Source organism: Solanum dulcamara, chromosome 5 (assembly GCF_947179165.1).
Source record: "Solanum dulcamara chromosome 5, daSolDulc1.2, whole genome shotgun sequence".
Lineage (NCBI taxonomy): Eukaryota > Viridiplantae > Streptophyta > Magnoliopsida > Solanales > Solanaceae > Solanum > Solanum dulcamara.
Window position 1 is genome coordinate 63,824,297 of NC_077241.1, and position 14,955 is coordinate 63,839,251.

The window sequence follows — 14,955 nt, forward strand, 5'->3', positions numbered from 1 at the left end:
GAAGAGGAAGATTAATATAGCCTGTGTCCAGGAGACAAAATGGGTCGGCTCTAAAGCTAAGGAGGTAGACGGGTATAAGCTTTGGTTTTCTAGTAAATCGAAGTATAGAAATGGGGTAGGCATTTTAATAGACAGTGATTTAAGGGATCAGGTGGTGGAGGTTAGGAGAGTCAATGATAGGATGATGTCGATTAAAATGGTCGTTGAAGGGATCACGTTGAACGTTATTAGTGCTTATGCGCCGCAAGCAGGCTTATGCGATGAGGATAAGAGGCGCTTTTGGAAGGAGTTGGACGAGTTAGTGGGAGGCATACCACCTACTGAGAAGCTTGTCGTGGGAGGGGATTTCAATGGGCACATCGGATCTATTTTGGGAGGGTATGATGATGTGCATGGGGGCTTTGGCTTCGGGGACAGAAATGGAGGAGGAACCGCACTGTTGGATTTCGCAAGAGCTTTCGGATTGGTGATAGCCAACTCGAGTTTCCCAAAGAAGGAGGACCACTTGGTAACCTTCCGTAGCTCAGTGGCTAAAACTCAAATAGATTTTTTACTCCTCAGGAAGGATGATAAGGGTTTGTGCAAAGACTGTAAGGTCATCCCGATCGACAACCTTACAACCCGACATAAGCTCTTAGTGATGGATTTAGGGATAAAGATGACAAGGACGAGGAGGGTCGGAGAAGAACGACCTAGGATCAGATGGGAGAGTTTGACAACGGTTAGTGCCCTTGAGATGGGAGAGAAATTGAAGGATATGGGGGCCTGGGATAGTAGTGGAGATGCGAACGATATGTGGGATAGGACAGCTAGTTATATTAGGGTTGTAGCAAAGGAAGTGCTAGGAGTCTCGACAGGTAGTCGTAGTCGGCATCGAGGGGACTGGTGGTGGAATGGAGAAGTGCAAGGGAAAGTGGAAGCAAAGAAGGTGGCGTATGCTAAGTTGATGGAGATCAATGATGAGGTGGAGAAGTGGACGAATGGAGAACTGTATAAGATAGCGAGGAAGGAGGCGAAGTCGGCGGTTGCAACGGCAAAAATGGCAGCTTTTGAATGTCTTTATGCTAAACTGGAAGAGAAAGGTGGGGACAGAAAATTATTCAGGCTAGCCAGGGCCCGGGAGAGAAGGGCACGCGATGTGGATCAAGTGAAGTGCATTAAAGACGAAGACGGAAAAGTATTGGTAGAGGAGACCCTTATCAAACAAAGATGGCAGTCATACTTCCATAAACTTTTGAATGACAAAGGGGACAGAGAAATTATGTTGGGAGATTTGGAACATAGAGGAAGGAGTCACGATTTTGGGGGTTGTAGGAGTATTACGGTCGATGAGGTTAAGGATGTTGTTCGTAGGATGTGCTGGGGAAGAGCGACCGGACCTGACGAGATCCCTGGAGATTTTTGGAAGAGTGCGGGCTCGGTAGGTTTGGAATGGCTGACTAGGTTATTTAATGTCATCTTTACGACGGCAACGATGCCCGTAGAATAGAGATCGAGCATCATGATCCCGCTTTACAAAAATAAAGGGGATAGCCAGAGCTGTGACAACTATAGAGGTATTAAGCTTCTAAGCCATACTATGAAAGTGTGGGAAAGAGTGGTAGAGATGAGGGTGAGGAGAGGCGTGTCTATTTCAGAGAACCAGTTCGGATTTATGCCGGGACGCTCAACTACAGAAGTCATCCACCTTATGAGGAGACTAATGGAGCAATATAGGGAGAGGAAGAGAGACTTGCATATGGTGTTCATCGACTTGGAAAAGGCTTACGATAAAGTCCCACGAGAGATACTATGGAGATGTTTGGAGGCTAAAGGTGTACCTGTAGCGTACATAAGGGTGATCAAGGACATGTACGAGGGTGCCAACACCAGGGTAAGGACAGTAGGAGGGGACTCAGAACACTTTCCAGTTATGATGGGGTTGCATCAAGGATCAGCTCTTAGCTCGTTCCTATTTGCCTTGGTGATGGATGGATTGACGCGACAAATTCAAGGTGAGGTGCCATGGTGTATGCTTTTTGCGGACGACATAGTCCTCATCGATGAGACTCGTAGCGGAGTTAACGCTAAGCTGGAAGATTGGAGACGCACCTTGGAGTCTAAGGGGTTTAAGCTGAGTAGGACCAAGACAGAGTACCTAGAGTGCAAGTTCAGTGAGATACCTCAAGAGGTTGGCGCGGAAGTTAGGCTCGGGGACCAAGCCATTCAAAAGAGAAGTAGTTTTAAGTACCTTGGTTCTATCATGCAAGACAGCGGAGAGATCGACGAGGATGTCACACACCGTATTGGGGCAGGATGGATGAAATGGAGGCTCGCCTCCGGTGTGTTATGTGACAAGAAGGTGCCACCACAACTTAAGGGCAAGTTCTACAAAGTGGTCGTTAGACCAGCTATGTTGTATGGGGCGGAGTGTTGGCCAGTTAAGGTCTCCCACGTGCAAAAGATGAAGGTTGCCGAGATGAGAATGTTGAGATGGATGTGTGGGCATACCAGGAGTGACAAGATTAGAAATGAGGCTATTCGAGAAAAGGTAGGAGTGGCCTCGGTGGAAGACAAGATGCGGGAAACGCGACTGAGATGGTTTGGACATGTGAAGAGGAGAGTCCCAGATGCACCAGTGCGGAGATGTGAGAGGCTGGCCATGGATGGTTTCAGAAGAGGTAGGGGTAGGCCGAAGAAATATTGGGGAGAGGTGATCAGACAGGACATGACGCATTTACGACTTACCGAGGACATGACCCTAGATAGGAGGGTGTGGAGGACACACATTAGGGTAGAAGGCTAGTACATAGTGGTTTTATTCTCCCTTATTCGTAGGCGTATTAACGCACTATGATTTCTTGTACTCTGATGTATGTTATTTATGGTATTTATGTTATTATCCAATAATAATATCTACTGTTTTTTTGTGCTTTGATTATACTATTGTTTGGACCGTTTTCGTCATCTACTTATTTACTCTAATATTCTTGTCTGACCTTTTTCTATGCTTTTATTGAGCCGAGGGTCTTTCGGAAACAACCGTCCTACATTGGTAGGAGTCAGGTCTGCGTACACTCTACCCTCCCCAGACCCCACGATGTGGGATTTCACTGGGTTGTTGTTGTTGTTGTTGTTGCTCTTGCTGAGACAAACTGTACTCTTTCTACTCAATATAAAACTCTTTTGATTAATTAATTAATTTCATCAAAATATCATTTTAACTTATTCTTTAAAAATATGAATGACAAATAGGTAAATTTACAAAATTCACTTAAACCCTTTCTAAAGCATCCCTCCTTCAAACACTAACAAAAGAAAGTTCCTCCATAAGCCCTTAAATTCTTTACTCAGTTTCTTAATTCAATTATCATATTTGTCTTCATCGTGTTTATTATTATAGCTTCCAAAGTGTTATCACAAATTTTTGCTTATGTTGATAAAATTGAATTTGCTGATTTGGTGTGGTGCATTATTGTATTAAATTGTTGAGATGAAATCAATAATAAAATGGGCAACACTTGGAGGACTACTGTTATTATTTGAGCTTTATTGCTTCTCAATTCCGATGGGTAATCCTGATCCATTTCTTTTTTCCTTTCATATTTTTCGCATTTTGGTTTCACCTTTTTTTTCTGCTGAATTCATGTGTCATTGAAGAATATAGACAATTTATCTTTTTCTCTTCCCATATATGTCGGTCTTGTCGGATAGAGTTACATAATACTTGTTATTATTAGAAGGTGATAGATGTTCTGTGCAACTAGTCAAAGTATGTACAAATCTGACCAGATCTCTGAAATTATTCCTTAAAACTTATTTGATTCACCAATTAGTACTAAGGGATCGTTTGGTGTGATAATATAATTTTGAATATGACAAACAAAACAAGCAACAAAAACTACTCTCATCATAACTAATTCCAGCACAACTTATTCCATCATAACTTATATCCGAACGAAACGACCCCTAATAGTAATATCATACAAATTGGGAGAGAAAAGAAAATATTAATGTACACTTTTGCAGTATTATTAGAATTAATAGGTTGTTTTATCCACACCCATAAGTATAAATTAGCAGAATAAAGTTAGGATAAAGGTTGATAGATGCAGAGGATAGAGGTGTTACAGAACAAATGGCTCTACAAATATTTTCCCCAAAAATTCACCAGCCACTGAAGTCCATTTTTCCTTGTCCCAGTAATAATGGATGCAGTGTCATTGTGCAATGTGCCAACAATCCATCTCGTAGGCTTGCTTTATTTCAACTCGGTACAGCTTCTTGCTTTTCATTTCTTCTTTTGCACTGCAAATTGTGTGCTTTAGGTTTTTGTACTTTCTCAAGGTAGGTAAAGTCGGCATACACACGTTACCTTCCCAAAACTCCACTTGCAGGAGTACTGGGTTTGTTGTTGTTTTTGACTTGGTAGTCAACTCATTACTAAATGTAATGTTCATGAGCCTAAGATTACGCTTGGTGAAAATCACTTGGATTAGAAGTTATTTGACTAATGGGGTTTCATGATGATCTTTCAATTCGTAGAAAATTTTAAAAATGTAGCAAACTTCATTGAACTGATGAATTAACTTAAATAGCTGTAACTGATCATTTGATAATCATATGATATAGGATGTCGAGCGATGTGTAGCGGACAAATATGGAATATAATTAGTAGAGCAAAACCAAGATCATGTAAAGCCTATTGTATAGTTGGCTATATGTTTGATCCCTTTGACAGCACCGTACTGCTAAATAAATGTAGGAAGTATGGGTTGTTCCTGCATGAACGTAAAGTTCTTTGTCACACTGTTGCACAAAAAACTCTGACCAAGGGACTATAGAGCAGTTGAGATTTTGGATCTAACCATAACTTAGTACAGACAGAAAAGAAAGACTGAACAATGGTGTATTAGTAAAATGACTTACTGAAGTTCATTGATTATTCAGCCATCACCCAGTCACAGTTATTCAATGGAAAAGCACCCGAATCTCTTAATGCTGAAGGGAAAGTGATCGAAAGTGGATTGATCGCTGAACTGGTGCAGACAAACATTGCCCTAAATGATGAAACTGCATCAGAGTGGATCAAGAAGGACCAAAGAAGAATGCTTCATGTCGTTTATCGTGTTGGGAATTTGGACAAGACAATAAAGTAAGTGTCCTTTTACTGAGAAAAAAGTTGAAGCTTGAGTACTATGTTTCATATTACCAACTAGGTACCAGAGTTGTTCTTGCGATACAGGTTTTACATAGAATGCTTGGGAATGAAGCTGTTAAGGAAGCGAGACATACCAGAGGAGGGTTATTCAAATGCTTTTCTTGGTTATGGACCTGAAGAATCAAATTTCGCCGTTGAACTTACTTACAGTAAGGCTCCTCATAGCTTGCAGTTGGCACTGTGCTTTCTTCGAAAATCATTTATTGTGCTTTAGGATGTTATAGTCGTTGTACTTTACCCTTTTGCTTTCAGACTATGGAGTTGACAAGTATGACATTGGAACCGGTTTTGGTCATTTTGGAATTGCTGTTGAGGATGTAAGTTGTTCATAATATGAAAAATTCATTGGTTCCATTTATACTTCTCTGATGTCATACCATCAAGTAAACTAAGATCAGTAAAGTTTTACTGTCATTTAGGGCTGTTGCCTTGGAATTGATTATCTTTGCCCTTTTTCCTTCTTTGGTTGGTCTTGGTTTTAGAAGTTACTCTACTCATTACTTGCTGGTGACTTTCATACATCTTGTCGTGAGGATTACCAGTGTCTCAGTTAGACACCTTTAGGAAAGTTCCTCTAATAGTATTTCTTTCTCTTTTTTCCCCCTGTCACTACTTATAGATGTTTACAAATATTTAGGTTCACATATTTTTCAAATTTTCCATATAGGTTGCTAAAATAGTAGACTTAGTAAAAGCAAAGGGAGGGAAGATTGTCCAGGAACCTGGTCCAATCAAAGATGGAGGACCTATAATTGCCCTCGTGGAAGATCCTGATGGCTACAACTTTGAACTATTAGAGAGAGGGCCTACTCTTGAACCTTTCCGTCAAGTAATGCTTCGTGTAGGAGATCTTGACCAGTCCATTAGTTTCTATAAGAAGGTAAACTAATTAGCTAGATGAAAGTTCTGATACATACTTGTCTTTTTTGATTGCAAGAAACACTAAATCTTCATTGTTGATTAATTTTTCAAGGCATTTGGCATGGAGCTTCTTCGTAAAAGAGATAATCCGGACAAAAAAGTGAGTTTATAGGTTCTTTTGCAAAATAGTCTTTTCTGTGGTTAGTGTTCTCGTTTGAATGTTTATGCAATCCTCTTGTTGAATTACACAGAGTCCCACTTTGGGTATAAAAGGCATTATCGATAGGTTATATAAAGATACTGGGCCACTCAATTCATGCCTTGAGGCTTTGGGTTGGATGCTTGAATTATTTTGTATCATATGAGAGCCAACCTTTACTAAGCCTATCTTCTCACTTGTAAGTCGGTATTATCCTAGACGGGATTACATGTGAGAAAGAGTGTTTAGTTATATATTGTCTCACATTGGGTGTAAAGGGCTTTATAATGGAAGTTTGTTGATAGCTGATTTTTGTAAAGGTCTTAAATGTCACTCCACTGATCGTTTTATGATTTTTGATTGAATACTCTAATTCTTTCATATGTTTAATTGTGTGAACCTCCTCATGTATAAGTTTAAACTATTTGAGTGCGGCAATTTTAGTTATTTGGTTTATGGCTGCAACACCTTTAATAAAACAACTTCTCATTGGTATTTCCTTTTCTGTTGGTATTCTCTCCATCGATTTTGCAAACATACTTCATGTTCAGGTGGTAGACGATTTTTGTCATGCTAGTTTGGCTCCCTAAACTAAGATGGATTTTGTTCTTATATTCTCCTTTATAGTTTATTAAAGTAATGCTCGCTACACTTGATGTATTGCATTTTATTTTACTTGGACATTTCCTTAATGCTAATTTATGGTTCTCTCTCTCTTCTGTTTGTTAATTATTAACTCTTGTTCTCAGAACACAATAGCCGTCATGGGTTATGGACCTGAAGATAAAAATGCAGTTCTGGAATTAACATATACTTATGGTGTCAAAAGCTATGATAAGGGAAATGGTTATGCTCAGGTAACGCCATTCAAGCATATATTGTTCGATATGTTGTTAAAGAGAAGTAACATTAGCAAACTCATTTGAAGTTATAATTGATCAAAGATTCTTTCCCAGACTTGAGAAAACTCCATAGATCTCAGCTTGTAAGGAACATTCCATATCTTTGCAGATTGCAGTAGGAACAGATGATGTTTACAAGACTGCAGAAGCTATAAAACTGTATAGTGGGGAAATTGTACTTGAACCTGGACCTTTGCCGGGTATAAACACCAAGATCATGGCATGTGTTGATCCTGATGGTTGGAAGACAGTAAGTCTTTAAGAATATGATTTATTTGGCATGAACTGGCAGATTCCTTTCCAGCATTAGACAATGCACCAAAACTTGTTTCTAGACATCTCATGCTTTATTTTTTCAGAGTACTAGTTTAGAAAGTATCTAAAATTTGAAGGCCGATATCTAAGTTGAATATTGACTATCTTCTAGCTTTACTTGAGGAAAGTGACGAAGACAAAAGTTATAAAAAGATCAATCACTAAAACTTCTCTTCGTTGACCCTCATGTGCACGAATTGGCTAGGACCTTGTAGAATAAGCAATACCTCTAGTCTCTGCTAACCATACACGAGAGAAAAACTGGTTTTTCGAATCTGCAGCAGAGACATTATTTTCTTCAATGTGTGTAACACAGATGACCCTCTATTGCGTAAAAATTTATATGTTAATTTGACCAATCACGTATGTCAGCACCTAGTGAATTAGGAAAAGCAGATGTTTTTTGATTTGGATTCAAAATTTGATTGCTGAAACATTATTTCTGCAATCGTGAAACTGAAGTATAGGGGCAGCCCGGTGCACTAAAGCTCCCGCTATGCGCAGGGTTCGGGGAAGGTGTCACGATCCGAATCCGGGTGTGATAGCATTCATCTCAACCTACCGAGATAAGTCAGCCTAATACCCAACGAAAAGTAAATGCGGAAGAAAAAGAAAGGAATCAAAATTTAACTTAACCGAAAACACGTAAAATAAACTCAAAATCCCCAAGATTGGTTATCAAGTGTACAAGCCACTAATACATTACCGAAGTACGAAAGAAAATACAGTCACAATGTCTTTGTCTCTAGAATAGGACTAAAACATATTAAAGAGTAAGAGGTGTCCGCTAGATGGATGTAACAACTACCTCAACACTCGAGATGATAGCCTCGGATGTGGTATAAAATGCGAGGAGATCAAGCAGGTCCGGGCTCACAACCTACACAAGTGTAGAAGCAAGGGGTGAGTATCAAACAACACGGTACTCAGCAAGTGGATAACTAAAACTAAGCAAAACTTAATAGATACAAGTACTCCTGTTATCCCAACCGAACCTCCTTAATTACAGCCTGCATAAAACCAACCCAACTCTACACTCTACATAATAATAATAATACAGTCCATGAATACTCATCAGTAGTCTCATCAAGTGAATCATATCAAGTCAAGTTCAACATATACAGAGCAGTAAGTGGTAAACATGAATTCACAAATATCAACAAAGTGCGATGCAATGCAATGAGATGATGCATGTCTGTCCTATCGGTATACATCCGCTGAATTACAGTCCAGAATCCATGGGGGACATTTCTGTCCATGTTACCTGCCACGGAGCGTGTGGCCCGACCCCTTTGTTTCATATCATTTTCAGTCTCAGCACAGTATGTCAGAACCAATGCAATCAATTCTTGTTCATATGATTCACGATAATAACATGACAACAACAATAATTTTTCCTATCTCACATCAACATAGTGATTTCACATGTCCAAAATAAACCCATAATCACAACATATCAATTCCACCAATTCATGTCATTGGATCATCATTTTATACCCTTCATCTCCATTTTTAAGGCCAATCATACAGTTAATAACCTAGTTCAATTCTCATTACTCCCCAGTACACATAACACGGAAATACAAGCATGTACAAGCTTAAATTTGAGGTTTAGAAATTCACTTATCTCAATTAAATTGAATAATCACTTTAAAACTTGAGCCTTTCGTAACGCTTCCAAACGATCAAAATCTATTCAAATACATAATCTTCATAAGAAAACGAATCCAATGACACTCATATTTTTATATTTATTTTTGGATAAAAAATTGGGTCAAAAAGTCATCCCTTGTCATTGAAGTCAAATCTGAAATTTTCTTTCCGATTATGTTCACTCATGATAAAATAAACTCACATGTCAAATTTCATCTAAAACGGAGCGTTATTCGACCCCCAAATCAAGATTTTATGTGAAGAACCCTAATGTCATATTTTCGTATTTCAGCGTTATTTCTCCACCAATATACCCTAAAAATATGTTCATAATCATATAAAAATTTAATGGAAAGGATGAGAATAATTACCTTGACGCTTTGGAATGAAAATCCTTATTTTTCTCTTCTCCCTTATTTTTCTTTTCCCCTTTCTTTTCTTTCTTTCTCCGTATTTTTTTTCCAGTTTCTGCCGCCGCTGCTTTATACTCACATCTGATGGCTTAATGCCATCAGATTTTATATAGATATATTTTTTTATTATTATTATTATTTATTTCCTTCTTTTTTTTTAAAAGAATTATTTTTAACAACAAAATAATTTTTTTTTATTAATATGAAAATCATGCCACTCATTCCCACAAGTCATAAATTATTTATAAAAGTTAAGGGTTAAATAGGAAAATCAACAAAAGTCACAAAATAAGGTCGTTACAGAAGGGTCCGACCACAAGGGTCTATTGTACGCAGCCTTACTTGCATTTCTACCGGAGGCTGTTTTCAAGGCTTGAACCCGTGACCTCCTGGTCACATGGAAGCAACTTTACCAGTTACTCCAAGGCTCCCCTTCGTGAAACTGAAGTATAAATTTGTATAATAACTAGGTCTGTTCAATTGAGAAATAGGATGTATCAGTAACTGGAAAAAGCATGCACCACTATAAAGTTGGTGATTAGTGTAAGGTTTCTGGCTTGTGAAATGATGCCATGTTGAATCAAGTTAGGGAAGATTACTTCAAGTCACCTAACAGAGATGGAATAAAATGCTCAGCTTTATTTAAGTTGCTTTCCATCTTAGTCTTTTACATTTGTTGTCTTGCAGGTTTTTGTTGATAATGCTGATTTTATGAAGGAATTAGAGTGAACATGTGCAGTATTACCCCAAACATCTCAATCCTGCACTAGGTCTCGGAATAATTTGTCACAATTTGTCCGGTGATATCATTCAGATAATCTATTTCCAGCATAAAACACGGATAGCTTTACTTATATATAAAAACAACCATGAATAGCTCATTGTAGTGACATTTTGCAATATGTAATCTATCCCTATACAGATGTAACAGCTTAAATCAATCCATTGCTATTCTGATTTGATGCTGTATTTTAGAGTTTGGAAGTCGCACATTGTCAACTGCTCTTAAAACTACTTTTTGGTTCTCTTTTGAAATGTTCATCCAAAGTCATGTCATGCTCATGCGGCAGCACAAGATTTGTTGAATCCCATCCACCCACATTTGTTTCTCCCCTTTGTTTCTGCATTCAAATTCAATCATCCTGTCAGCAGTTTGTATCCCAAAGTAGCACTTCTGCTCGTCGTGTTCCTCGTCTCGTCCACACCATGCTGGTATGTCACAATAGACTCCGGAGACCACACCTGGGTACTCATCAAGCACCAATTTAGATGAGTGTGCAAAGGATCACATAGACAATTTGATACTATAGTGAGTATTTGTTTGGGCTTACATTTCTTTTTCTTTGTGAATGTTCCTGCCATATGCTTGCTTTTCATTTTAGCTATCACCTGCTACCAAGATTCATATTCGCACTTTTGTTATGATGATATAGGGAAAACATGAAATAACAACCATGTGGGCTGCACAAGTAAAGTTTGTTGCTTTCAATCTAACTGCTTATAAGAGGACTTCAGAATGTCTGCTGAGCAGATTTAACATTACCTATGATATGAAACACAGTTCATTTTTCTAATTGACAGTATATCCATTTAGATGGTATACTCTGCATATTACCTGGCAATCTGAGTTTATGTTGAAATAGACTTGTTTCCAGTGGAGATCTCCTGCATGAATAGAAACATCGTTGTAAAAACAACTGCAATATCTCTTGCTTTTAAGTGTAGTTCCTCAATTCATATTACCTTTTCTTGTACGTTTGAGCAGTTCTCCCCCTTTGGCAACAAAACTAAGAGCTGCTGTAACATTTGATTCTTTGTTACCTTCGACACACTCATCAGCTAGGGCAACAGCTGCAGCTCTATTTCCTTTCTGTAGCCTCGCCCTTAGAGTGGCAGCACCTCTCAATGCTGTAATAGTGAATGCCAAAGAGAGAGATCAGTGTTACCAGTTTAAGCTTTCTTATGTTATGAAACAGTTGAGCAGAATTGTTTGCATCCCTATAGATAGCAAATATTCTATGGATCATTTAGCAGCAACAGCTGGAAAACGAGGAGTATCAGATTCTATTCCGCTAACATGGAGCAGTCTACATGGTCCACAGGAGATCGGCTCGACTATTATGCAAAAAATGCCACGGTAAAGAAGAATACAAGAGCTGTATTTATTTATCAAATTGGTTGGTTTTGTGCTCTCTTTAGATTGATGGACCACTAAGACCAGTTGGATTAATACCTGTAGCAGCTCCAGCAGTTAGAGTCATTATGTCTCCACTAGTTCTTGCATTGATAGCTGAATTTACAACTGATAAGATTTGATCCTGTTCAGCACCCATGTCCTCTGCAATTTCAATACAGTGGGATGCAACTAAAGCTGCTGCAGATGCAATTGCAGTTGACATCTTTGAAGATGTCTTGTGTTGGTTTATGGACTTCTTTGAAGAAGTTACTGATAAGGTTGCAAGAGCAGCCACTGCAGCTGCAACCCCCGCTACTGAAACTGCTGCGTGCACCTGGGCACTGTGAGTTCTAAGCTCTTGTTTTTTCTTTTCTTTTTGATCTTTCATCCATCTACCCATTGTCTTGCCATGCATCACAGTCCTGTAGAGCTGTATTATGCCAGTTTAGTTGTGATTGTTCAGAGGAATCAGTAAAGTTATTGTCAAAATAATTGTATACCCCAGCTTTCAGCAACTGATGACTGGAGAGGAAATCTGGATTGAGAGCCTGATGCAGTAAAAACAATTCCTGCACATATCAATACTATTAGTTTTGATTAAGGATATCAGTTACTGATCCCAAGGGACAAGTATAGTTATTCAGCCAAATGCAAAACTCAGACTTATAGAATAATTTGGGGAACAAGGAAAGAGTAGAGTGTATTCCCATCAACCTAGAGGGCACTCCAAACATAATTTTTCCATCTCTTACTCGGATTCACAAAATAATGATCAACACTTTGTGGTTGCTTTTTCAGCCAAACGCATGCTTCGTTATTGTAGTGCCTAATCTGTACTATTATATTTCAGCAAAAAGCCAAAGATGGCTGTTACTCCTCTAGCCTATTTATAATTTCAAAGAGTGATGTAAATATCCAAATTCTTTAGTTGCACACATGCATGTGCTGAAATAGATAAGGAACCAACCCCCTTTCCCTTCTTGCTTCTCCGTTTGTTTTTACCCTTTGTATCATCACTTCCCCTCGGAGACACTGGAGGGCTATCAGAGTTGGGTAGTGGTTGTTCTTGCTGCAATATAAAGACAATAAGAGTATAAACTTGTAAGCAATCAATGAAGTAAACACTTCCATAACAGTATAAATGAACAAAAACACAAGCTTTAACCAAGAGATGCTTACTGGTTCCTCTATAATCGAGGTCTTCCCATGTTGTGCTTGTAATGAAGACACTGACATCTTCTCATCTACATAACTTGTTTGGTTTGTGTGAGAAAGAGCTTTAGAGAGTTCCTTAGCTGACAGACTCCATGATCTTGCAAGGAACTCCATAGACTCAGTAGGAGTTTCCGGTGGAGGACATGCCACTGGTAGCCAACTTGCTGCACTGTCTTCGTTGATCCCTTCCAACCTATTTGATTTGCATTTAACACCACAAGAGATCACTGTCTCCATTATAACCATTCAAAAGGAGAAGATCAGTGAGTTATTAACTAGTACAACTTTTGTTCAAGTAGAAACTTGTGAATGTTTATCAACTTTTAACGACACTTCAAAACTTTTTCCTATATCAATCTTGTGATACCAAAGAAAGTTAACATAGTATGCTAGATGGAGGACAATAGAGTGTGATATATATATATATATAACAGTGTACAGTGGTGATGGAGTACTAACAGTAAACTTTAGAAGTCCCTCGAAATCTTAAAAATTCAAAAAGATTGCAATACATATATTCTAACACTGGATATGGACAGGTCCCAGTTTTAAAGTTCATCTAAACTTTGTCTCCAACTTCCCTTTGTCTTTCTATCCTTATTTCTTCTTTATACATAAAAGGGTTTAAAAGATAGTTCTTGAACGGCGGGCTTCATCATGAGTCATGACTAACGAATAGGGACCCTTGAGTTATAATACTATTTTTGAAGTTCAAAAAACTGTTAAAATATATATGGTGTGCAGCACTAGATGATCAAAGCGCATTTGCTTTTTCTTATACATTTTAAGCTAAGTGGTGAAAGATGGAAATTGGAATTGAATTTCTTATGACATTTGTTCCAAGTGGCTTTTTTTTTTCTTTTGGTTATCCAAAAGTAGTGAAAACGAAAGATACAACCACTAAGAAGAGTCATTGGCATACGATATAGCAACAATTTTAAGAATCAATAAGAAGCTCCTAAAATATTCTTAAACTATTAAAATTGATATAAAAATATCATTCATTAACCTATTGGTTTCAAAATACCTTTGGGGTTAACCTTTGTGTCCCTTTTATACCCTTATCACAAACAACCCCATTAATTGAATTAATTAATTTTCTCATTTAATACGTGCCACATTCTAATTCGCTAGAAAAAATAATTAATCAAAACTAATTAAACTCAACCCAAACTCAAATCCACCCATTAATCACCCGACCTAAACACACTTCACGAATTTTCTGCCGTATAATCAAACACACTCACGGATTTCTATTTTTCTAGTTGGCATGTTTTTCCAGAGATCTTACTGGTGCATGGCATCTCGAATCATCTTCTCAAGCATAGCTTTATATGAAGATTGTGCCTCAGCTAGTCGTCGATACTTCTAAGCTCTCCGCCTTTTCTTTGTTAGGATTAGCTCCAAATCTTGAATCATCACTGTTTCAGGCAAAGGAAGAAAATTGAAAATCTTGTTGATCAACAAAAAATATCTTCTCGAATCTTTGTCGGTGCCGGAGTTACGTCGGAAATGTTTTAGATTAAAGGATTTTCCGTCAAAAATGTTTTAGATTAAAGGATTTTCCCCCTTTAGAATAATTTTTGTAGTTGGGTCAGGTTTTTTTTTTTTTTGTGGATCCGGGTTGGATTGAGTTAAATTAGTTTTTGATTAATTATTTTTTCTAGTGAATTAGAATGTGACACGTATTAAATGAGAAAATAAATTAATTCAATTAATAGGGAAGTAATCTTTTGCTAAATTTCGGGCTAACACTACGTATGGCTATATGTGCATTAACAAAAACATCCCAAAGAAAATATACGGTTTTATGATTCCGAGGCAATCAACAAAATAGAGAAAAAGAGAGGAGCATCTCTCTTTAATTGATACTTTCATCATTGCTGTGTCTAATCATGTCTTAAGTGATAGCAAATGGAGCATTAGTAAGTCCTTGGAGGTCCCAACTTCACCTTAATTATCACTTTATTAGTACAAGTTTAGGAAGAGCCAATTTGCCTTTAATTTGTGATTGCCTAATA

The 14,955-nt window shown here is 38.0% G+C and overlaps 2 protein-coding genes across 6 annotated transcripts; one reads left to right on the forward strand and one right to left on the reverse strand.

The window, feature by feature from the left end:
- The first annotated feature begins 3,389 nt into the window (after positions 1–3,389).
- On the forward strand, positions 3,390–10,512 carry LOC129889325 (lactoylglutathione lyase GLX1-like). Of its 2 annotated transcripts, none has more exons than XM_055964584.1 (9): positions 3,390–3,551; positions 4,930–5,134; positions 5,225–5,349; positions 5,453–5,517; positions 5,868–6,080; positions 6,174–6,221; positions 7,010–7,117; positions 7,272–7,412; positions 10,231–10,512. In XM_055964584.1, the coding sequence occupies exons 1-9, from the start codon at positions 3,473–3,475 to the stop codon at positions 10,270–10,272; spliced, it is 1,026 nt and encodes a 341-aa protein (XP_055820559.1). In that variant the 5' UTR covers positions 3,390–3,472; the 3' UTR covers positions 10,273–10,512. The 2 variants fall into 2 exon arrangements, with proteins under 2 accessions (XP_055820559.1, XP_055820558.1); XM_055964583.1 differs by lacking the exon at positions 3,390–3,551 and adding an exon at positions 4,042–4,253.
- A 77-nt stretch (positions 10,513–10,589) lies between these two features.
- Positions 10,590–14,464, reverse strand: LOC129889324 (VAN3-binding protein-like). 4 transcript variants are annotated; one of them, XM_055964582.1, is made up of 9 exons: positions 14,226–14,464; positions 12,899–13,127; positions 12,687–12,788; positions 12,220–12,288; positions 11,777–12,149; positions 11,287–11,451; positions 11,159–11,208; positions 10,875–10,935; positions 10,590–10,785 (listed from the first exon to the last, which is right to left on the reverse strand). In XM_055964582.1, exons 1-9 carry the CDS (start codon positions 14,258–14,260, stop codon positions 10,592–10,594), a joined length of 1,278 nt encoding a protein of 425 aa, XP_055820557.1. In that variant the 5' UTR covers positions 14,261–14,464; the 3' UTR covers positions 10,590–10,591. The 4 variants fall into 4 exon arrangements, with proteins under 4 accessions (XP_055820557.1, XP_055820556.1, XP_055820555.1 ...); XM_055964581.1 differs by having other exon boundaries at positions 12,899–13,161; XM_055964580.1 differs by lacking the exon at positions 14,226–14,464 and having other exon boundaries at positions 10,875–10,932; positions 12,899–13,333.
- Between the last annotated feature and the right edge of the window lie 491 nt (positions 14,465–14,955).